General features: G+C 45.6%; 2 protein-coding genes across 4 annotated transcripts in view; one reads left to right on the forward strand and one right to left on the reverse strand.

Annotated features, from left to right (window-relative positions):
* FAF1 (Fas associated factor 1) overlaps positions 1 to 7,169 on the reverse strand; it is a 148,065-nt gene extending 140,896 nt beyond the window's left edge. Inside the window, exon 1 of one of the 2 annotated variants that reach the window (XM_058808121.1) lies at positions 6,637 to 7,169. Coding sequence is in view for 1 of the 2 variants with exons in the window: in XM_058808120.1 (XP_058664103.1) it covers positions 3,040 to 3,084 (45 nt within the window). In the remaining variant the exon portion in view is untranslated. Of the gene's footprint in view, positions 1 to 3,039; positions 3,255 to 6,636 lie in introns of those variants that run through there. The other variant, XM_058808120.1, reaches the window with a different exon arrangement.
* Positions 7,170 to 8,129: 960 nt separating this feature from the next.
* Positions 8,130 to 12,845, forward strand: CDKN2C (cyclin dependent kinase inhibitor 2C). 2 transcript variants are annotated; one of them, XM_058808933.1, is made up of 3 exons: positions 8,130 to 8,326; positions 8,703 to 8,843; positions 12,412 to 12,845. In XM_058808933.1, exons 2-3 carry the CDS (start codon positions 8,715 to 8,717, stop codon positions 12,787 to 12,789), a joined length of 507 nt encoding a protein of 168 aa, XP_058664916.1. In that variant the 5' UTR covers positions 8,130 to 8,326; positions 8,703 to 8,714; the 3' UTR covers positions 12,790 to 12,845. The 2 variants fall into 2 exon arrangements, with proteins under 2 accessions (XP_058664916.1, XP_058664915.1); XM_058808932.1 differs by lacking the exon at positions 8,130 to 8,326 and having other exon boundaries at positions 8,336 to 8,843.
* Positions 12,846 to 24,120: the final 11,275 nt, after the last annotated feature.

A 24,120-nucleotide genomic window follows, 5' to 3' on the forward strand; every position in this document is an offset into this window, starting at 1 on the left:
TTATGCCAATGACACTTTGTGGAGAAGTTCTGAATTGCATTTAGTAAAAAAAAGCTAAAACTTGTTTGTGCACTGAACCCCACATCAGCTACTTCCACTGAAAACATTTAGGCTACTCATGTACAAAGCAAAGCTTCTGCATAATCTTTCCTAAGTGTGGGCCTAAGAAGGAAAAGTTAGGCAGGTTGCTTATACAGCCCATATGCATGAATACGGATTTTGTGCTCCCTGGGTAGCACACAGTAGCCTCATTAAAAAGGAGAGGAAAAGAAAATAATTATAAACCACACAGAACAGGCTTAAATTGTTTTGAGACATTAGGCAAAAATATTTTGGTAGATCACTCACTGTGCCTTACTCTATACTTAAAATATTTCATAAAATACTGTGGGTTTACATGTATATATGTGTGTGTGTGTGTGTGTGTGTATATATATATATATATACATAAAATATATAAATTTAAATATATATATATGCAAAATACTTTTTAAAAATAAGTAATTCTCTTTAGTACCTCCAAATGCACAAGTAACCTGTTACTACAATCAGAGCTAAAAAGAAAAAAAATAAATGCAATACAAATTCTTGCTCTAGCTGAAACCCAAGGCAAAATCCCTAATAACTCTGGAAGATACTAAATAAATCCATTAAAGCTTCACAAAAGCATCAGTAGAATTATGATTTTTTTTTTAATGGGGAGAGAAAACCCTTTCAAGTTCCAGAAGTTTAAAGACCACTACTCTATCCCCCTTAAACACAACTTGGGAAAAGTGAGGGTGAAATGGTGATGGAAGTTTCCCTCCCAATTTAATTCACCAAAGATTAGCTGAACTAAACTACAAATAATTGCTTTTGAAATTTTCACTGTGTGCACCATTCTCCAATAAGACACCTTACATAAACATAGAAGATTGCAGCAGAACTCTGAGAAAAATATTTATTAATTAAAAGGTACAGAAAATATAAGAGGGAAAATCATGCAGAATTACTTTGCACATAATGTTTTATTCTCCCTTTTAAATTCTTAGTGAATGAGTTGCAAATTCCACCAAGTATTTAAAAGACCCAAAAAACATTACTGTTTTGTAATAGCCTAGAGATTCAAGGCCTAATAATGACTGACATTGTCCTTTACTAATCTGAATCATTAACAGCATGACAATTAACAGATCAGTACTTCAAAATCAGGTAGACACTTGATATAATCTTTAAAAGAAATACAATGAAATAGGAAAACAAAGCTGTCTGCTGAAATACAAGAGGAAAATGTTTGGGTTCTTTTTAAGCAAGGATTGGTGTATGATAAAATATTTCCTGTGTCCTAGGTTCAGACTCATTATGTCACCCACCCTTGATCTAAAACTGGCTTCTGTGACTCCACCACCCACCTGCAAGTTTGCAATGATACTTACTTGTCTTCATGGTACCAAGCACTGCAGTTGCTCTTACACTTTTATTAATGGTTTCAAAATCCAACAATACTGCAAAATAGCAAAAAACAGCTGCAAAGTGTAAATCTGTGTTGAAAATTCTGTTAAACAAATAATCTTAAATTCACCAGTCACTAGTCTAATCTTCTGGGATTCCTGATTGTAAGTTCAGGTAATAATGTGGGATCCCACAAGAATCTGTTCCCACAGGTATGAATGTAGAATTGGGGTCCCAGTTTCCTTTCACACAGTGTGCTGCTCCTGGAAAAACTCCTTTGTGAAATCCCAGCCCTAAAATTGAGATGTCATCCCTTACACACACAAAAGTACCCCCAAGTACAACAAAGTAGTGTCGATATAGTAACATTTGGTAAGCATTTTAATGAATATAGGTGTAAGATATGGGGTACAGGAGGGGATGACAGTTCCCTGTTGCCAGCTGGGAACTCCATGAGTTACATCAGTGAGATACTTGGTACCTTTTGCAACAGAGGAATTACTTAATTTCATAATACACAGGAATTACTGTGCACACCACAGTCATCCTACCTGTAGCTCCAAGGAAACACACACACAGAGTGAATTGGTGGGATTACTTTTTTTTTTCTTTTCAACTAAATGAAATAGTTTCACTGCTAACAGTCTTTTGAGAAGCTGAACATACAGATGGCAGTTTTACACATCAATCCAAGGATATCCAGGTGCCAACCCATGTAAGAATAACCACTGCAAATGGACAGAGCTTATAAAAACCCAGAAGGATTAAAAAGCAAATATTAAAAAAGTATATTCAAACATTATCTGATTTCCTTCCCAGATGTGTTTGGCTCCCCCCACTATTTCAAATGCAGGCATCCTCCACTTTTTTACTTGGTCTTAGGAAAACAATATAAAACAAGCAATATTAAGAAGCAATATACGCTCCTAAACACATCACTTCCACTTACAGAAAGACTTTATTCTGGGGATAAGATATAGAAGTCTGAAGTTAAATTACAACCCTTTTGTAGAGAGAAGGAAAGGACACAAACAACTTGGAAGAGGATATTCCTCCCTTCCACACAAACACGCTGCTGTTTGGAATGGGGTGGGAAGAGTTTTACCATCATCACAACAGTCATAGGCTGAGGCAACCATGGAGTTTAGTGTTGATGCTGGAATGGAAACACCTCGGTTCAGCACTAATTTGTAGCACCAGCAAGTGATTCACTACAAACACTGTGACAAATCATGTGGACTGGTGAGTTTTGTATCCTCCCTGGCATTTGCCTCTTCCAAGTGAGCTGCCTCACAGCTGTCCCAGGGCCTGGGTGGATGCAGAGGGTAGGAACGAGCGAAGTGGATGAAAAAGCTTTATTTTATTAATTAAAAACTGAAACTCTCTAAGTTAAAGGAGACATTTTGTTCACGCACCTTGAGAGAAGAGGGCACACGCTCCCCGTTTCTGACAAACAAAAAAAGAAGGAAAGCGAGAGCGGAGGCTTCAGAGGGAGGGCTTCACACCCACCAGCCCGGACCTCCCCACAAAGAACAAGCAGCACAGCAACGAGGAGAAAGAGAAAAGCAGCGAGAGGCCACGGCTGTGTGGCGGCGGCTTGAAATTTACCTGGAAATCAGCCAATATCATTTCTCGGTCCATGTTGGACGCCATTGCAGCCAGCTGCGTCCCGGCTCTGCTCGGACCCGCGCACCTGGAGCCGCTGCCGCGGGGAGGACGGGGCAGGGTGGGAGCTCAGGAGCTCATGGAGGCGCCGCGCTGCGCTCGGGCTCCCGCGGCGCCCCCGGGCTGCCCCTGCCGGGGCCGGGCAGGGGAGGAGGCAGGAGAGCGGCGGGCCGGGCGCGGGGCCGGGAGCGGGCAGCGCTGCCTCAGCCGCTGGCCCGGGAAGGAGGAGGAGGAGGAGGAGGAGGAGGAGGAGAAGGAGGAGGAGGAGGCAGCGCCGCTCCCCGCCTGCCTCCACCACAGCGCCTGTGTCGCACATTTTGCCTGTCATTGAGGTCGCAAAGAGGCGCTTTGCGGCCGCCACGTGACTGCCCGCCTGTCAAGCGCTCCCGGAGCCGGGGGCGGGACCGAGCCGTGACCGGGACGGGGACCCGGCGGCACCGGAGCGGAACGGGGAGCCCCGGCCCGGCCCGAGCTGCCGCAGCGGGGCCGACACAGCCTCACGTCCCGTGCCGGGGCTTGGCGGCTCCCCGGGCCCGGCCGCGGCGCGAGGTGTCCGGGCTGGGCTCCGCCGGCGGCTGCGGCCTAACGGCTCTGAGGGGAGCGGCTGCAGCCGTGCCCGGGCGGCGCGGGGAAACGCGGGCCGCTGCCGCTGCCGGGCGGAGCGCGGCCCTGCCTGTCTGTGCGGGAGCGGGGCATCCATCCATCCATCCATCCATCCATCCATCCATCCATCCGTCCGTCCATCCATCCATCCATCCATCCGTCCTTGCCCCTCTCCCTCCATCCGCGCCCCGTGATCGCCCTGGTCTCGCTGGATGCAGCGGTTCGGGTCCCCTCGGCTGCCCCGGGCCGCCGTGCCCGCCCGGTACCCCGCACCCCCGGCAGGGCCCGCACCGCCCGGCGCTCGGGGGAGCGGCGACACTGCCCCCGGGTTCCGACTTGGCTCAAGAGAAGGAAATGCATTTTCCGCAGGTTTTTCTGAGCCAGCACACCGTGATCAGCACAGCGGCCCTCGCTCAGGCTTAGCACTCCAGCAGCACTGTAAGATGCAATTATATATCGCAAATAAACCTGCTTTGAGTACCACAAATCTAATGATGCTTTCTAAGTCTGCCTCCTACAACCTGATGTTCGTGTACCCCCTTAGCACCGACACAAAACACACATTTGGACGCCAATTTGCTAATTATATTTTGCTCTGCTTCTTCAAGTGTCCTGTGCGTGTCGTAGCTGAGGTCACGGACGCACCCAGCAGCTTTCCGTCAGCTAACAACGCTACATTAGGACACCTTTGAATCAAGAAATTCTGCCGGGTGTAGGAAGCAGCGTTCTTTGTTGTTTCTCCGGTCCATCCGCGGGGTCGCAGGGGGTTCCGCGGACTCTGCCAGCCCCCGGGGCGAGCTACGGGGGGAGCCGGCGCCACCGCGGACAAGCGCTGCGTGCGGAGAGGGGAGCTCGGCTGTGCCTTCAGGAGGCTCCAAGATGCCCAGAGAAGCTCCGGGGATGGTTTAGAGCCTGCTGCGGACCCGAGATGCCCAGAAAAGCCCCGGGGATGGTTTAGAGCCTGCTGCGGACCCGAGATGCCCAGAGAAGCCCCGGGGATGGTTTAGAGCCCGCTGAGGACGCTGCTGCCTGGGCTGGGCTGTCTGACAGCGGCGGCGCTCCGGGCGGGCTGAGGCCGCACGGAAACGCCACTTAGGATGCGAAGCCACAGTGTCAGAGAAGCTGGGGTTTTACCTTTTACCGTGTTCCTGCTCTAGTTTGTGTTGGCAGGGCTCGCCAAAAGGGTTTTATTGCCCGCTGACGTGAGCTTAACAATGCGAGCTCCCCAAGAGCGACCGGAGGGATGATAAATTAATTGCCCTCACACCTGCACCATTTTTTTTTTTTTACCCCCCAGTTTGATGTTACAGACAGTTCTGCACTAAGTAGAAGGTATGGTGCAATGCCAGGGACAGCCTATGCTAAATTACAAACAAATCCACCCACACATTACTAGAGAGTAACTATAATAAAGGCTGAAAAGCGAGTTTTAGCAACTGGATTAAAGCCAATTCAATCCTGGCACAAATTGAAGCTATAGGTATGTTGTCAAGATTAGTTCCACAGCGTTCATGTCTATTACAGTCATATTTTAAATAATGATATCTACATTAGATCAAAACAGGAAGGATCTGATCCAGAACATGAAGAAAAGGTGAAAAGCTGCACGTGCCCCACATCTCAGGAAGTTCACATTCAAGTCACAGCTTAAGTTTCTGTTTGCCTTCTCACAGCCTCTCTGAGCCATTCGAGGTGGGTTTTATCCTCCAACGAGTGAGAGACAAATTAGGGAGCAGATTATTTTACTCCTTATACTGCCCGGTGATAATATCTCCCTCCAGAAGTTGTTTGTTGCTGGTTTCCTTGGTTTTTTTTCTGCTGATTCTGGAGCCGATCGGGACAAATCTCTCTGGTTTAGGTGGAGTATCTTTATCACTCGTGAGAGGAAATGATCAGGATTAACGAACTGCTTTCTGCAAAGACTTTTGACAGACCTGCACGGCAGAGGAAGTTTGGTGGCATTTTCTGGCCAGGCAGCTTTACTTGCAGGAGGCCTGCAGCACTACAGCTACACTTTACTTAATTATTTTGCTATGTGGTGTGATTAACAGAAGATGGAAGCTTTATTCTGAACCATAAACCAACAAAAAATTAGTGTGAGACTGTTGTAATATTTGCAGGTCTAATTTTGCACTAAGTTAGCAACAGGTAACACCACCAAAGCCTGTGGATTTTAGGCAGTAATTAGTCACAAAATAAGTAATTTATAAGCCATCTGACTCAATAATCCAAGTCTTACATATAAATTCCCTCTTTATGCAGAAAAGCGACTGTATTTGAATAAACAGATGCTATTTGCATACATATATTTCTAGAGCTAACTTTGAGGGAAGTTATAATTTATATTTTTGCTTTTAAAAAACGGGGGGAAAGGAATGGGAAAAAGCACTACTGCTTCTGGACGAGAATTACCACAACGAGGCCCTTAAAATACACGTGTTTTTTCTCCCCTTTAGTGGGAATGGGAGTGGAGGGTCAGTTGGTAAACTGAACAAAGCTGTTTTCCCTGCTTCGTGTGTAGGCAGCTCACACTTGTCACCTTTGTAACACTCGCAAACAAGCGTGGATGGGGGAATCAGTACAGGAAAATACAGCTGCAAAGCAAAACGCAACCGAAGCTGAGAGGAAAGCCAGTTAGAGAAGTCTGGTTTCGTTCAGCTGCAGATCCACGGCTGTAGAACCGGCTCTGTGAGACGGCGGCCGCCCCGACTCAGGCCCCGGCCCGGCTGCCAGCCGCAGGTTCCCCGCGCAGGGCAGCGCTGCAGGAGCTGTACCCACCGCAGGTTCCCTCCCGAACGCACCTCCCCGGGCTGTCTCGCCTTTTTGCATTCAAAAATCACTTTCCCGTGGCGTCCACGCAGAAAACAGACGTGCAGATTGCCCCTGCGAGCGATGGGTTACGTGTGCTTATCAGGGAGCCATGACATCGCTGCTTACCTCTCGGAGGGTTCGCTTGGCAGAACGCAGTCCTCCGAGGCTCCCTGAAACCTAAAGCAATCCAGCCATTGAAGCACTTTAAGACACTAAACACTGTTAGGCAGAGTGGCGGTGACATCCCCGTGCTGTACCATCCTCACTTCTTCGCCCTGGGAAGGGAAAGCGAAGTCCTCGCGTCTTCTTGGTGCCCGGGCGCGGCTCCCCTTCAAAATGGCACTTTCGAATCAATCAAGGACACCAGAAACGCGGGAAGCAAGGAGCGCTCTCGTGGACGGTCGCCTTCCACCGCTAAGACAACTTGACATTGACCCTTCATCCTTGACCTTGTCCTCAGGACGGGAGAGGAGCCCGCGCCGCTGCCGGGGCGGCCCGAGCGCGGAGCCGCTGCCCGCGGGGCGCCCGGCCAGGGCCAAGGGGCCGGCACCGGCACCGGAGCCGGCTCCGCTCGCCCCGCGGGCAGGTGGGGACCGCCGGGGAGCAGCTCCGGGCAGCGCCGCGGCCCTCCCGCCTGCCCAGCGCCCCCGATCCCGCTCCTCCCGCCGGGGTGTGGCGGCTCCCGCTGCTACAGCCTCCTTTTCCTTTCATTTTCCCCCCCTAAGCCTCAGCAGCGCTGCTGCTAAAAGCGGCAGGGCCGCGCTGGCCGTGGCGGAGCCGTGCCCGGGCTGCGCGGCGAGGGGACGGCACCGGGCGCCGCGGAGCTGCGGCGGCGGCCGGAGCGCGGCGGGGCCGGGCGAGGGGCGGGCGGGAACCGCTGCAGGCCTTCCTGCCCGAACTCCGCCGCGCCTCCTTAAATCTCTGCCGTTAAAATGTGGGCGGGTGTTTCAACTCAAAAAGCGCTCAAATTTTTTTTCTTTTCAAAAAAAGCTGATGAGGTTAAAAAAAAAAAAAAAAAAAAAAAAAAAAAAAAGAAGGGGAAAAAAAAAAGGAGAGAGAAACCGGCTTCGTGTCCTTAGGAAACAGAAGTAGCGATTGTTTGCGCTTAAAAAAGGGGGGAGCGCAAAGCCGCGGGCGGAGGCGGCGGCCGCGGACCGGCAAGTGCAGCTTTATTTCGCGAAGTTGGAAGAGGAGCCGAGCGGGGCTGTCAGTGCGGCTGCGAGCGCGGCCGGGCCGGGGCAGCGGCGGCACCAGCGCAGCCCCTGCCCCCGCCAGGAGCTCTGCCCGCGCCCCGCGGCCGCGGCGGGAGCAGCGCCTGTCCCGGGGAGCGCCCGGCGGAGGGCGGACAGCGGCGGCGGAGAGATCCCGGCCGAGGGACGACGGCGGAGACGGCTCCGAGCCGCGGCTCCTCCACGCCCTGAGAGCGGGCGGCGGTTCGCGGCAGCCCCCCCGCGCCGCCCGCCGCCCTCCTGGATGCTCCGGAGCCGCCGCCGCCGGGGGCGGCCGCCGGCCGGGATCGCGCCCGCCCGCTGCGCGGAGGCTGCGCGGGGCCGCGGGAGTGAAGCTGCTGCTGCTGCGGCTGCGGGGAGCGAGAGCGCCGAGGCAGCGAGCTGGGAGCCCGGACAGCCGCCGCCGCCGCGCCCGGCCCTCCGCGGGCGCGGCTCGTCCTTCCCTTCCCCGCTGGGCCCGGACTAAGCCGACGGAGAGGGATGAAGGGGGGGATCCCGAGCGGGAGCTGGATGCACACTGCTACAGGAGACCTTTCCTCCGAGCTGCTGCTGCTGCTGCTAAGTTTCAGAAACCGGCTGTGAACAGGGTGGGTTGTCTTCTTCTTCCAAGACCTCAGGTCTGAGTGAGTCTCCGGTGTACGTGTATATGTTACCTATAACATATACAATATCTTGCCTAGCTGTTAATCTATTCCCCCCCTTCCCCCGCGAAAGTGGCCAAAGTCTTTAATAAGAGTTACTCTATATGTGGAAGCAAAGAAATCTTGCTTCAAGTGGAGCTGCAGTTTTGCTGAATAATCACGTGTGAGTTAGGGGCGGGCTCTTGGCAAGGAGGTTTTTTACGAGTATTTACTACAAGGTCTTACTCCAGAAGATTAACCATCCCAATCCTTCTGTCAGTCTCCGATGCCATGCCTGGTTAAAAAAAAAAAAAAAAAATCTCATCTTTTTTCCGATCGTCAGTCACCCTAAAGAATGGCCGAGCCTTCTGGGAACGAGCTGGCGTCCGCGGCTGCCAAGGGGGACCTAGTGCAACTTACTAATTTGTTGCAAAAGAATGTAAACGTCAATGCACAAAATGGATTTGGGAGGACTGCGCTGCAGGTTGGTATCCAGAGAGGGAGAAAATATTTCATCACTGGTACCTACGTGACCCGGGTTTCCAAAAAAGACAACGTTTTAAGCAGGCTGGTGGATGAAATTCGAGTGGTTTTTCAAACTCGTTGGATGCCATATTTTATAAGTTTAGTGGCTCCAACTCCCTAAAATGACGTACTTGAAATAAAACTGGTCAAAACCATTCTTTCAATCGGGGATCACCCTCAATGTCAAACGGGCTACGAGTTTGCTAATATTTGCTAACTTCGTGGGGAAGAGGCAAGGAGTGAGAGAGCTGAGATGGAAAGAAATCAGCTTAGGTGAGCAGGATTTCATAGCAGGTCTGTAAACACAAATGTTCTGTTCTGTCTGAAGCTTAGGATTTTTATCTTTTTTTTCTTCCTTTTTTTTTTTTTTTTTTTTTTTTTTTTTTTTTTTTCCTGCAATGTGCTTTTAAAGCGTGGCTCGTCTGGGTGCTGGGGTCTGCTGTGGATGGTACTTTTCCTTTATGCTCTGTTTGTGGGAATGACCTTTCTCATTGGGAATCATGCTGCTCAGAAGCGAGGACCTCCGATGTACATTAAGAGCTAGCCCTGCGAGCCAGGGTTCCAGCTGAATCACTTGCTTTTTCATTCATATTCAAAACTTTAATATTTGCTTTTTTCAGATCGGCTGGCAGGGCAGTGCTTCCATTTATTTCCTTTCTGATCGTATAGGGTGCTGTGTCCTAATTTTTAACTGTATAGTTGTGCAGGCAGGAGTTGGAACTCGTCCAACTGCTAAGTATTGTAGCTGATGAAAGATTTTGCTTTTAATATTATCAGATAATGATGGCAAAAAGGCTAGAATACCTTCCAAATAGTGAAAGATGTGATTTATAATTCCAGAGGGAAAATAAGTGTGGCTATTTTTACTTAAGTTATAAGTAATACAATGTGGAAGTGGAGCTATAGGTCTTTTTCATTTCACACATTAGTAAAATTGTTTTTTAACCCCTCTTCCCCCTTCCCCCAAAACCATGGTAATAATTTCTGAAAGTGGATTTTTAGATAGCATAGAACCTGTGAGTGTACTCGAGATATTTACAGATTTTTGGCTTAACATCAAAATGTTAAAGCTGGAAAATAAGCACCTCTTGCTGATAATGCAGGAATGACCCTTTTTTGATAATTTCGCTGAAGCTGGAGATCTGTGAGCTCCTCGCTGTCCTATTAACACCTAAATAGGGCATCGCATGGCAGTGCAGGCACTTGCAGCAACTTTAAAGAGAGTGAAAGGGTTTAAATTAAAAACTTAGACAAGCTAAATTCTTTAAGAAAGCAGGAAACATTTAGCTAGTTGATTTATCCTCAGGACAAGGGGGCTGAAAACCGATTTGTCCTACAGGAATGCTGGACATTTTTTTCTAAAAGCAGCTAACTGTCCATGTCCTGAATTAAGGTATATTTTACACAATTACATAGCATCCAGCTGCATCTGTGCCCTAACAATACTTCTTAGGGATTATAGCAACCGAGCTAATGAACCACCACAAAAACCAAAACAGGAGAATCTGCCGACTTATTTTCAATATGTATCATCCTAAAATGTGCTGTGGGTGCCTGGCCACGCTCGAAAGACTTCTCTCTCAGTGCACTCTGCAAGAGTGAGATAATCTCTCTGTAATCTCTCTCTCAATTACAACGGAGAGAATGCTCCTATATTAATGTCAATGAATTTATATTTTTCCTCTGCATTTATGTTTAATTAAACAACTACTCGGCTTGTCTTGCTCTGTCCTTTTTATTTCTGGTGAAGTGTACCTATGCAGGCCTCAAATACATCTCCTGCCCTTATGCTCTTCGTCAGATTTATTAAATTAATGCTTTTTACTTCTTCTCCTCCCTCCCCCCTAACATTATTTTGCAAAATATAGGAGGCATTTGCTGTTCAGCTGTAGCCCACGGCCAAAAAGCACCACCTTTTTTTGGATTTTCTCCCCCTCGCATCTTTAACTGAAGCCTTCAGTCCCCTGGCCTGAACACTGAAAACTCTCACTTAACCCAAATATATGTTTTGAATTCACAAATAATACAGCCTGGGCTCTCAAAAAGAGATCAGAATGTCCGGTTTTTACTAAACAAAGAGAGATCACAATAATCTTGTTTTCTTTTACATCGCTTCCATCTCTGTCAGAAGTGAAAGAACTGGCTGGAAGTCGGGAGCTGGAAGCCTTGGGGCACAGAGAGATCTCTTTTCCTGAATCCCAGCCTGTCTTATCTGCACTTCTGCTCCTGTCTGTGGTTATAATGTGCTGGGCTGCTTTACACTTCAAACACTGTACATAAATGTATTTATTATATCTTGTTTTTCTTAAAAAAACTTGATATGTATTTTTCGTCAGGAGAGATTTTCAGCAAACCTCTGTAGAAATTGTACCTTAAGCTAAATCTAATGCACTGTAATGCTCGTTTATGCTGATTTTTTTGAAATTAATCAAGATTTTCAAATCAATGTGTGAATCTCTCTCTGAGGAAATAGAAAAGAGTTGGGGTTTTTTCGAATTTTGTACTTACAATGAGATTAGTTACAAGGACAGGAAAATACTGCCTATAGGCTAGAGATTACACAATATACATTACAGTGTTCATTTTTGGAAAGTGTGCAAACAAAAAATCAGGAATTACAAGGAAATCGGTGCAAGCAGTTAAGTTACAAATAAGAGAGATTTGTGTTCTAATTATGATAGTTTTATGGTGCAATTAAGAAAATTTGAAAGAAGCTCTTTTTTTTTTTTTTTCCCTGAGAGAAACAGTCAGAAAATCCAATTATTGTTGTTGTTGAATATTTTTTTCAAGGGATGATTTAACAACAGAACATAGCCACAGTTTAGTTATAGAAAGGTTGTGAAAGTATAATATAATATATTGATTTTAGAAGACAATTTCTGTAACTTTGAAACATTCCTTTTGACTTTTCCTTTTTGGATGACCTAATGAAACACAAATATTGGGGAGAAGAATTTCTTTTAACATTTATGTTTCTCAACAGATAGAGCTATGGTATAGTCCAAATATTTGTTTTATGATAATGCACAGACAATGTAAACACCTGAAAGCTTGTAAAAACACATTCTACATTTGCTGTTGCTTAGGTAAAATATCTGTTCCTCAGAGACCCTATATTTGCTGTTTAACAAGATTAAACAGTAATGCAAAGGTCTCTCAATACTTAGGCAAATAAAATCGAACTATACTTAATTTTTATATGTTCAGAAACTGAGATGACCCTCGTTAGGGGAAATAAAAAAAGAAGCTGTTATATGCCATTCTGTGCTATTTCAGGCATTAACCTCTCCGAGGCAGAAAGCTATGACCACCGAAATGATAACATCTCTCACAATTTCACCGAGTTCACTAACAAATACATGAAAAACGAGACGTTCTGGTGTGTCATTAGCTCTGTAGCGAGTCTCCTCTGTCTGCTTTAAATGAGAATTGGGCTCTGACAAAATCCAGGGCTGAGCAGGAGGACGGGAGGCAGTGCTGGAGCAAACCCCCACCCGCGGTATCCAATTCTCCTCTCTCTTTCCCAGGTGATGAAACTCGGCAACCCCGAAATCGCCCGGCGGCTGCTCAGCAACGGGGCGAACCCCAACCTGAAAGACAGTACCGGCTTCGCCGTCATCCACGACGTAGCCAGGGAGGGCTTTCTGGACACTTTGCAGACTCTGCTGGAGTTCGAAGCCGACGTTAACATCGAGGACAACGAGGGCAACCTGCCGCTGCACCTGGCGGCGCAGGAGGGCCACGTGCGGGTGGTGCAGCTGCTGCTGGCGCGCTCCGAGTGCAAGGTGGGCCACCAGAACAAGCGCGGCAACACCGCCTGCGACCTGGCCAAGCTGTACCGCCGGGCGGCCGTGGTGGAACTGCTGGAGGCCAGCAGCAGCGCCGTCCCCCCCAGCATGGACTGAGCCCCGCCACGACGGCGGCTCCTTTGGACCTGAGGGTGTGCAGACTGCTCGGGGTGTTTCCCTCCTTTTTAACAACGTTTGTTGTCACATTTTTATTTTCTTTTTTTTTTTTTTTTTTTTTTTTTTTTTCCTTCTGAACAGCTGGTAGTGTAAGTCTTGAGAAATTCCAGAGGTGGGTTTTTAGACAATGGAAATGTTTTGAATCCATGCTCCCAGCAGTTTCCTTTTCCACTTTTCACTTTCACACATACTCATCCGTGTGTATGTTGGTTGCTCATATCTAGTTTTCCAGTATCAACTTTTACAATTTATTTTAGGTCATTCGTATCAAGTCATTAATACAAGAGCTAGTATTCATTCACTTGCTTAATATTGCTGGACCTTTAAGAAAAGGAAATAGTTTACTGTGATTTCTCCCACCTCTCAATGCACCCCTCCCTTCTCCTCACTCCCTCCCTTCCCTTTCGGTCAGGCTCAAGAGTCTGAGGTCCTGTTTTAGCTAAAAACATCCTTTTAACAAGGGGTCACCTGCAGCCCCTGCACAGGCAGAGCTGGAAGTCAAAGGCTGCGTGGCCAGAGGACAGTGGATGGCGCTTAGATGCTTTAGGCAGTAACTGCATTTTGTCACTAACAAGAGCTTGTAGAACTAGGTCACTTACTTTCTAAATTTACATAACACTTTTCCTCTTTGTGTATTTAAACTTTCACCAATCTGGTTTTGAATTTAGTTACCAGAAACAGTATAAGCGGTGTTTCTTCGAGTGCCAGAGGTTTTAAACAGCTCAGTTTAGTAGTTCGTGTTTACTGTGCACTGCAGAGGACGTTTTTTTTTCTAGTTTCAAAACAAGCAGCAGAGAACCATTGTCAAAGAGGACACGAAAGCTGCAATGCAACACTTCTGGTCGCTTCGTCTGCTGATTGCAGTTTAGATGTTCTCTAAGTAATATTTGCTTTCCACCAATATTCTGGTTTGTCTGGAAATAAACTATTTTAATCACAGCATCTCACAAAACAAGAACATTTGAATAAGGTGACATTTAGGAAGCAGCACTTTTGATATTTGTAAAGTTAAGTTATTGCTTGCATCTAAAACACAATTTAACCATTGGAAATTTCCTATTGCAAAAGAGAGTTGAGAGTATTCACCAGACTGAAACTCATTTGCCTCTCCAGCCCCAACAGGAGCCAACGATGCTCAGCACCGTGTCGGGAAGAGTCTATTATGAAACTTTTAACATTTGTACAGGATCTACTTATTGGGCAGATGGGCAGTTTAAAGTGCTTAATTTTGAATAATCTACATTTCAGTCGTGCAAAATAGAAAGTTTTAAATCAATGCAAAATGAATACTACTTTAAATAGCACTTAAAAGAGGAGAGGGAATACTTAAGTTTAGTTTTTAACTTTTTTTTTTAATTAGCCCCACAAAATCAGTTACTACGTTTTCAAGTAAAAAAAAAAAATTGCTGAAACTGTCTGTCACATTTACTATAAGCTCTGTCACACTGCTGTGTTCTGATTAAAAACCTCTGTGAAATATGAAAAATTGTGCCACGATCATTAATCGGAGCAGCACAGCACATAAGCATTTTTGGGGAAATAACCCCAAAATTCCCGGTAGAAAGAGCACTAAACCACCTGAAATATTAAACCGAGCAACATATCCACAGGTCCCCGAGGTGAAGTGACCCAAATCGCTCTGTGTTGCTCTCCATCTTCCTTTCCTCGTGTCCTGGAGGATGCTACAAGCTTTTCCCTCTCCATTCCTCTCACAAAGAGGAAATCCGTGCTACACCAGAAGGTAATATCCAGCTTTCTCCCGTTTGGGTTTTTGTGTTTTTTTTTCACCCGTGCTCCTAAAAAACATCATTCCAAGCCCGTTTGGAGCTTTATCAGCATTTAATTTACGCTAAGGTGAAGTTTAAGCAGTGGCTTAATAAGAGCAACTTCTCTTCCGAGAAAAATGCCCCGCCTAGAAAGAAATAGCGGCTTTTATTGCGTGCCAGGAGTTCAGGGTTAAAGCCAGGACGAATTACCCCCGGCCATGCCCAAAGCCCCGGCGGCTGAGTCACGGCTGATAGTCTGGTTTAAAGGTGTGTTTTATCTGATTTCACCGCTGCGCTCTCTCTGCGAGCCCCTCAGCAAGACGATCAATTGAAATTCCTCGTTAGATACTTGGAAAGCAAAAATTGCTGTTATCCCAGGAAGTTAATAGTTACTGCAAAGAGCCTCTAGGAAACCAAAGAAAGCAGTCAGCCGGTGGGTTACACCTTACAGGGTTTGTCGGTGACAAAAGGTGCCTGGTTGCTGGGGAATGGCTTTCCTCCAGAAGTCTTTATATTTACTGAGCGAGGAGAAAATAATATAATGCAAGTCTCATTAATAGAGGATCTTGACACCTAAAAAGGATTGTAATATCGCATGTAGTTTCAGAAATTGCTTTGGCGCTTTCCCCCCAGTATTTTGGCAACATCAAAAAGTGCAGTTTCAAAAACTCGCATATTCCTGAAAATGTCGACAAACATATTTACCCCGAGATGCAAAACTGCAGCGTGTGAGATTGAATTGAAGATTTTTGAGAGCTTTTATTGAGACATGAACCAACTGCCAAGTAAGTCTCCAGGCAGGAGCAGAGATCGCCCTGCAGCAGCCCAGGAATCGGCAGCAAAGAGTGCAGCGTCGAGATGAGAGGTATAAATAGAAACAAATATAGCAAGCACAGAAAAATGTGAAGAAATAGAGCATAAAATGTAGCTGTACCAGGATTCAGAGTGACCAGGCTGTATGAGGACACAACTGTGGGGCAACAGCCCTCTCCCCTATTTCAGTTACACGGATGAGCAAAGCTGTTACACTTGACCTTTGTTTCTAAATTATCCTCGGAACAACGGCGGGGGCTGCTGAGCTCCTTTTGGAAAGGGGCAGATCCTAAAGGCGTCCTACAGGGAACGAAGAGGGTTTCATCTGTGCCAGCAGCACCATGAGAGGGTGGAATACCCGGTCTGTGGGTGCTGGGAGAGAGGGGCAGAGGTGCAGGGCTAACCCTGGCACTGCCCTGCCCTTAGCTGGGGGAGAGTGAATGAGAAGGTATTTGAAGGTGAATTTTCCTCACTCTCCAGTGCAATAAGCCACAGCACATTTAAGTACAGGAAAATACTTTCTTTCCAGCTTTCACTGTGGGGAGAGCAAAGGAATCAATGGTTTATTGCATGGTGATGTAAGATATTAGCTCCCTAGGAAATGCCATGGCATTGTCCACATGAAGAAAGAGTTAACACAGGAGAAAACTACCACTTTTCATCTTCTAAAAGAAAGAAAAGGTTTTCTTCCACAAATATACCTGGGAATTCACTGGGCAGCCAGAAGCAGCCAGACACTATTATCTCCTGACTAAAGTGCTGAAATTCTCTCGAAAAAGCGAGGGCAGGAAAGCTTTTACATTTATCCGTGGGGACTGTTATCCTGTGCATGGAGGGGGGGGGCGGGGGGCTGAGGAATAAAAAAAAAAAAATTTAAAAAAGGAGAAAGAAAGAAGGAGAGAGAGAAAGGAAGATTTCTCACCGGCTCTGAGCACAGCCTGCCCCACCACAGAGGCACTCAAAATGTCGGTGCTGCGGGAGGCTCGGCGGGTCCCCGGGGAGGAGGGAGGGTCGCGCCGGCCGCGGTGCGGGCAGGTCGGGCGGGCCCCGGGGAGCGCCGGGGCGCGGGGCCGCGGGGCGGGGGGGCCGCGCCCGGCTCCGAAACCGTTACTTTGGCTCCTGCGGCTCCGCTCCCCTTGCTCTTCCTGTCCAAATAATTTTAAATTTACGCGCCTTAAATAACAGTCTGATTTTATTTATTTAGTTTCCTCCGCGGGCTCCGCCGCCGCTTCGCTGCGCCCCGGTCCCCGCCGCCAGGCCCGGGGCTGCCGCCGGCCGGGCAGCGCAGCGAGGCGGCCCCGGGGCTCGGGCACCCCGGCCGCCCCCGCCGCCTCTCTCCCGCCGCCGCCGCAACTTCCACTGCGCCCCTTTTTTTTTTTTTTTTTTTTTTTTTTTTTTTTTTTTTTTTTTTTTTTCCCCTCTTTTCTCTTCTCCCCTCCCTTTCCTCCCTCTCCCCGCAGCCGGGACTGGAGTCTCCTCAGCGAAACTCCGGTGCTTTCGCGGCCGCGGTGAGTACAGAGAAGGAACCCGCGTCTCGCCTCGCCGGGGGATGTTTCTAACGCATCTCTGCGGCCGCTGCCGGGCTCCCGCTGCTGCGCCGGGCTCTCCTCCCCCGGCCCCGCGCCCGGGGATGCAGAAGCATCTTCTCCCACCGCAGCTCACGTAGAAGGCAAAACCAAGCAGGTTTGTCTCCAGGTTTCCTTAAAAAAAACGGGTAGCAAGGTGTATCTCCCAGCCGGAGCTTTTCATGCATGACCTTGTGTCTGATTTTAAAATCAGACAGGAGAGAGGGGGGGGAGGAAAAATCCACGCTTCTTGGCTTCTGTGTCACAGAGGCGAGAAAATTATCTTCGGATGTAAAGTACATGGCACATTTCTGAGAGCCACATGTGCCAAGCCTGGCTCTGGAGCCCTGATCTGCAGAGCCCCACTCGGAAAAAAATAATAATTCACTTCTGCCATGGCTCTGAGTGGTAAAATGGCTTCTGCGTTTTGAAGAAGCACTAAGTACAAATCACCAGGGACATTTTACAGTGCCAAAGGTTCCTGCTTGTCATTTTGTACTTTTCCCCTGTTTGAATTACCTCTCGGCACAGTATCAGTTATAATTGTGCGAAGTTCAGCTTAAGGATCTACGAGAAAGAGAACTCTCCTGTGCTGGATACTTCAGAATAACCTTGACCTTTGATTACTGCTTATCCTACAAGATAAGTCATGCAGGGAAAGCATGGAATTGGGCAAGGCACCTGCAAAAGCACAAATGAAATGGCTCTATTTTTAAACTAGTGTTAAAATGGCTTCTGAATCTGACCAAACAAGGGGCACTCAGGGGCTAAAAGACAAAATTTGGAGCTCGGTGGCAAATTTCAGTTTGACACACAGAGGACCCCGAGCCAATTTCCTCACCCCCTGATACATTTTGTGCCGTGGGTGCAACCAGACTCAGACTGCCAGAAAGGGTAAATTCCCTCTGAAAGAAAATGAATCAGCCAAAAGTATAATCAGCTTTTCAGGGAAGTACAAGACCACTGAACCATGTTTCCAGTAGCATTTCTTTGTTCCTCTGTAACTGTTTTCTGGTATTTGCAGCAGTAATTATAAGGGCCACTAGCATTTATCAATCTTTTAAATTAAAGAAGCCTAATTCGGGGTAGGAAGCTTGAAACATTTTCTTCACAGTGCAGCCACTAAAAGGTTAAAGCCGATTCACAGCTCCTCTGAAAGTTTTCCTTCAGCAGATAGTCCCTATCAAGATGGTCTTTCTTTCTCCTGTTACACACTGAGAGGAGGAAACGGGGCAGCATTTCTACTGCCATACAGCCCTCTTCACTCCTCAATATTAAGATTATTACCAGCACAATGATATTTTAAGGGACACTTTACATAGACGGAGCGGAGCTAATGAACATTTAAAGGAAAAGATACACAGCACAAACCACAATAAAATGCAATGCCTTGTAGGAACACTGTGTATTCAAAAGCTTTTCAGGGTTTGACCTTAATGAAACACAAGAACAGTCCTGGGTACAGATCACATTTATATGCAGAGTATATTGCAGGCCCGAATGAAGGCTTCTGCTAAAGTTAATTGTAATTTTCTGGTGAGGGAGGATCCATGTTCAGGCCTGGAGTTATTAACATCTATTCTGATGGAAATAGGGACATTGGGATACACTTTGTCAAATCAAAAAAGAGTACTTTGTGCTTCAGATCTGTTACCCTAGAGGTGATGTACCACCATTTGAAAATCTGCACTTCCAAATCGGGCATGCCAGGATGGGACTGAATTGATCAGTCAGGAACTTTTGCTTGCATCTAGTAATGCTGGAGAACAGGCAGAGGAGATGTTCAGTCCACACTATCTGGAATATACACAGACCTGGAAACCAAGCCGTTAATTGTAAATGCTTCTTACAGAATGGACTTTTAAAATTTTTCTGAAAGGAGAAGTACACTCTGCTAGAAAAAGCATTTTTTTTTCCTCTGTACATAACATAGTCCTTGAGGGTGTGACTGTAGGTACACAAACAAAGCTGTATTTAATCTCCCTAAGAGAATTTTATGGAGAACATCTGTTAAAGAGAGAAGTGTATTTGTTTCAGGAGAGCTGTAACATTTAGTAATATCACCTCCTTGCACCAACATATATAGTGTGCTGTCTGTGGATTTTTCAGATGTAATTTGTTTTAGCTCCTGTAAAATAAGGGCTGCAAAGCTGTGCTACACTTTGATACAGTTACAGCATTCACAATCCAGCACTGTATGCATGTATTACAGAGAGCACCAATTTCCTTCCTGTAAGAGCATTTTAATTTATGGAAACATACTGTTTTGTGTAAAGAAGGTAGTAGATAATTAACAGTATTCATTTAATCTAATTATAGGCCTCTGAGGCAAAAAGCTGACACTTTTCATTGTGGTATATTCAGGGGAGTTAATTGAAACAACATTGCAGCCACAAGGCATAACATGCCCATCGTATATTTGATACTAATTCTTTTCTCAAAAACGGGACGAATCCGATGCTCACTAGAGATAAGAGTTGCTGTTACTCACTCGAGTAAGGAAAGTCTGGGGAACCTCATTATGCAATGCTGCATGCACTGCAATATCTCTGCAATTCCAGAGCTAACCACAGACAACTTAATTTGCCAAATTGCGAGAGGATTTTGTAATGTACACAAGTATCTACTACAAATTAAGAAAAGATTGAACACGTTTTCAGCCAGGACGTAGGTCAGAAACTGAACAGAGATCTGCCTCAAGAAGCAAGAGGTCAATGTACCAACTTTTAGCTCTGTTTAATCTTTAGGAGGAACCAAGCAGTAACAGCAAGCTTCTCCCTAGGAGTTGTTATTAGAAGTGTAGTTTGTGGATTTAAGCTATCAGTATGATAAACAGATAAATAGACAGCAAATCAACACCTGCAGGTCCCAAGTATATATAAAAAAAATATGTCAGACCATGTGCAGAGTAATTTTTCCTATCACCTGATATACACCAACAACTCAATCTTCTGACAGCAGTGCTGCTTTCATTCTCAAAAGGAAAGTAAAGCTCAGTTCTGCAAAGTTTGCCTTTAGCTTGCAGAAAATGTGACAAACCAAACACACTCTTTGTGGGGAAGCATTTGCCATTTATATTTAAAAAACTGGAATTCAACATAAACGGCAAATGCTTGCAAGCTAAATCACCGTGGTAGGGGCAAATTTCAATGTTTCCCACTGTTTTGCCACTGGAGGAGTAGAACTGGTGTCTCTGCAGCTCCAGCAGGGAGAACATTTAAAAGGGGGGCAGGACACCTCCCACTCCCTCCTGGCTGCTGCTCAGTGACCTCCAGCTCAGCTTTGCCCTGGGCAGCACCCAGCCCTTTCCCACTCTGCTCCTGCATCTCCAGGCCGTGCTGGGAGGCAAAACTGCCAAGGCAGGGCTGCTGACCCCTGTGATGAATTACACACAATGTAATGGGGATGGTGCAAGCCCTCTTAGAGGACAAACACCCACAGTGAAAGGCCATCAGGCTGAATGCAGGGCCTTGCTTTGCTCTGCCAGTGACACACACTGCTGACAGCCCTACCTATCATTTCAAAATTACTTGCAGCATTTTCAAATGGATTTTGCAGAAATAATTTTTACTGTGATTAAAAAAAAAAAGCTGTATATTGCACTTTAGGCACTTGAATGTTTGTTAACAAAATCAGAGAGAGGAAGCCTGAAAAATAAACAGATAATGACACACGGTCACCTTAACTCCAGGGCTCTGGCTCAGGAGATCCAGAACACGCGATAAAGATCTCTAACAAGAAAAGCAAATGTGGCTATAGATGTTAGTCATACCTGATTCCTGTTCCTATACCATTACAGATAAATCACAATTTGCATTTCTGTCTGACTCAGAGGATCAGCCTAGTCTCAGAGTTCAATCTGTACTCACACCCCTTCTTTCCCTTGATGCTCTTCCTTCTGCCTGGCTCCTGCCTTCTCTTGCTCCTCTGTGCTGTTTTAAGGTAATTCCCAGCTCTTTCTCTTCCACACTGCTTACCCATCTCCCCATTCCCTGTCTCCTGCCTTCTTACACACCTCACACTCTATTTTCATCTCCTAGCTTCCCTTGCTTCAGCTGCACATCCAACCTCTTATTTTTTTCTTAATTATTTCCTCTGGCATCTTATCTTTATCTCCATGATGCCTATTAATCTCCTTACCCAATATATCATACCTTTTCCCATGGCATAGCAGAATCTCTTAATGTAAATATGTATAATCTTTTTTTCCCCTAATCATGCAGAACTGCTTCCACAACTGATTTCTGTCCATGAGGTCCTAGGAGAATTATCACTGGTCAGCAGTGGTTGTCTCCTTGGACTCTACTGTCCTCATCTCCTCCTTCCTCTCACTCTCTGCTCCCTGGTTGCAGCCTCCTCCCAGACTCTTCCACCTTTGTGACCCATCCTCCATTTCTGAGCAGGAGAAAGGGAGGTGGTGCAGGCAGGAGAGGCACCCAGCTGTCCCAGGAAGGGAGGAGCACTCGTGGGGCACTGCCTTGGGCACAGACTGTGCCCAGCTGATCCCCAAAAGCCCCCGAACACGGAGCGCGCTCCACCAGCTCGGGTGGCCTTTGGAAAACTCACCAAAATGACAAAAGTCAATGGTTTCTAACCAATCTCATGCAAACTGAGATTTTTTTCTCCTTTTTTTGTGTCTTTTAACTTTTTTTACATTTGGATGCACATCTGTGAAACCACAGCAGCAGTGCTGCCAAATTCCAAGTTGCTGCTTAAAAGGTGCATGGATGAAAGTAGAGCAGGGACAATGTTCCGTTTCAAATTCCTTCTCTAATGGGGATACCAACACTTCTGAATGAAGCAACCAGACTATTATTTTTTAATATGGGCAAAATATTTTTTTAACCTTGTTCTTGAAAATTACTACAGTAGTTTAGCTGGCAACTGCCAAAAATTAAACCTGAGGCAGATGCTTGGCTTGGAAAATATCAGCCCAAACAGTGACAAGCAACTGAAAACAAGATGTAATTATGAAGCACTGGACAAGGTTAAGCAGAGCAGTAGAAGACTTTTAAGTGACCTGCAAGGAGTTTATTAATAAAAACTTTATTGAAGTAAACAGAATTAAGTCAGATTTCATCTTTTTGGGTGAAGATATTTCCTCTGAAAATAAAAATTAAAATAAAGGAAAATAATTCCAGAGTGTTCTGATGTGAAGAGGGAGAGGGGAGTGTGCACAATTGAGATTGGGAGCAGTATAACTGAGGACTGGACCATTCTCTTTGTCAACCAAACAATCTTGAAAGATCTACAAAAGTGCAGAAATAAATGATCCAAAAGTATTCTATGCAGATGAAATTTTACAGAGACAGCAGAGTGAAGAGGGAACAGAATTGCTTCTGGTGGGATAATGTCAAAGCAACAGAAAGGGATGTCCAAATATTTTGTTATCTTTGAGGTTCCTAAATACCCTCATCAGTGCAGTTTACCATCACCACATCTCCCACACTGACTGTTTGCCCTCTGAGAAAACTGAGGCAGCTCAGGAGCTGCTCCCTAGATTGAAAGCTGCAATTCAGGGCACGGGAATTGTGAATTGTCATCCCATTCCTCTGCTAGGGATGAAAGTAAGAGAGTCACAGAAGGCCTTTCCAGTGTACAATGAACTGCCTGTTAATTTGCAAGTACAAACAGTTTTTGTCTACAAAATTAATACTTTTAAATACTTCTAGTAGATTTAGTGGGTTCTCTGTCACTTGGCTGCACCATTGCCTAAAAGATATGTTCTTGCTTGAAAATGAATTAATTCAGGAGGTCCTGTGGCCTTTGTTTTGCAGGAAGTCAGAGGAGGTGAAAATGTTGGTCCCTGTGGCCATCTCATCTCTATCAGTCTGTTTGTCTGGGATTTTAACAGCAAAACTACACTACTGCTGTAAACTTTCTCTGCAGTAAAAATAGCCTGAAATTCTTGAAAATTTTTCATTGCATTTAAGCAAAATGCTTCATTTTAATGGTCATGATTATCCAAATTATGGTCAAAATTGTGACCTGTGATAACACTGGAGGTCAGTATAAAATGAAAACAACTCTAATTAAAAAAAAATCCATTTTCATCAACAGAAAGTTGAAAATTTTTTCTAGGTGCTGTTGTTTGGCATACAAATTCTTTTGCCTTTTTTAAATATACATGTGTTTGTTATGTTTAGATTTCTTTTGGGTTTAATACTAGGCCTGGTCTGGCAGTGTTCAGTTCTGGGACCACTGCAACACTCACACAATGTACCTTACTCTCAAAGGTATCTTATGCTCAGCACATTCTTCCTTCTGATACAGTTTCCCTTAAAAAAAAAAACAAACCAAAAAACCCAGGAAAAATTGAGGTTTAAGGATAGCAGAGAACTTGGCCTGACAACATGATCTAATGATCCACAAAGCAGCTTTCAAAGAGCAAAAGTAGCAGGAAGTTCTTTCATACCGGGTATTAAAAATAGACTGCACCAAGGCCCGGAATGCACACGGCAGTTATGTAATGATTTTTCAGTGACATGCATTAGGAAATATTCTCAGTACATGTTTTTCCTTCCTAGCACCCAGTTTACTTCTCTGAAGTTTGGAAATTCTTCACATGGATGCTTCTAAGAAGTCTAAAATTATAATGTTCATTTGAATAACCTATCAATTAGCCAGCCACATAATGACAACATCTAATGGTACAATTGAAGTATTTGAATTTAATATACCATTTTCATAATGGTACAATATGAAACACATGATGGAATCCATTTTTTTCCCCCCCACAAGTTAGGCTTAATTTATTCCTGGCAATGTAATGATTTTGCACTGAAGACACTAAAAGAGAGAAATCATTTTGGGTACATATCATAAATATTGAGAACACCAGCTCCCTTGGAGCACAGAGAAGTTCCCAAACATTTCAAAAAGGTTTATATGTTTTTGGGTACTTTCTATAAATGGAAAACTGAGGGGAGACAGAACAGCTCTATCTAGTTTCTACCATGCTGAGGAAATTAAATAGTAAATTATTTTGAAGAATGCCTTCCTCAGACTTCTCCTTAGAGACTTCCCCCAGGTCTAGGCTCTGTTTCTTTGCAGTATAATTTGAGAAGGTAACAAAGGAGTTGGAAAACAACTGAAATCTAACTTTTGGGCTTTCACAGTTGTATTGT

The sequence above is a fragment of the Ammospiza caudacuta genome, chromosome 7, assembly GCF_027887145.1.
Source record: "Ammospiza caudacuta isolate bAmmCau1 chromosome 7, bAmmCau1.pri, whole genome shotgun sequence".
Lineage (NCBI taxonomy): Eukaryota > Metazoa > Chordata > Aves > Passeriformes > Passerellidae > Ammospiza > Ammospiza caudacuta.

Bases quoted from the DNA above. Each gene is read 5' to 3' on its own strand.
- CDKN2C (XM_058808933.1), top strand. From the start codon at position 8,715: ATGGCCGAGCCTTCTGGGAACGAGCTGGCGTCCGCGGCTGCCAAGGGG. The intron at 8,844-12,411 runs GTTGGTATCCAG...TCTCTTTCCCAG, and splicing joins TTGGGAGGACTGCGCTGCAG to GTGATGAAACTCGGCAACCC.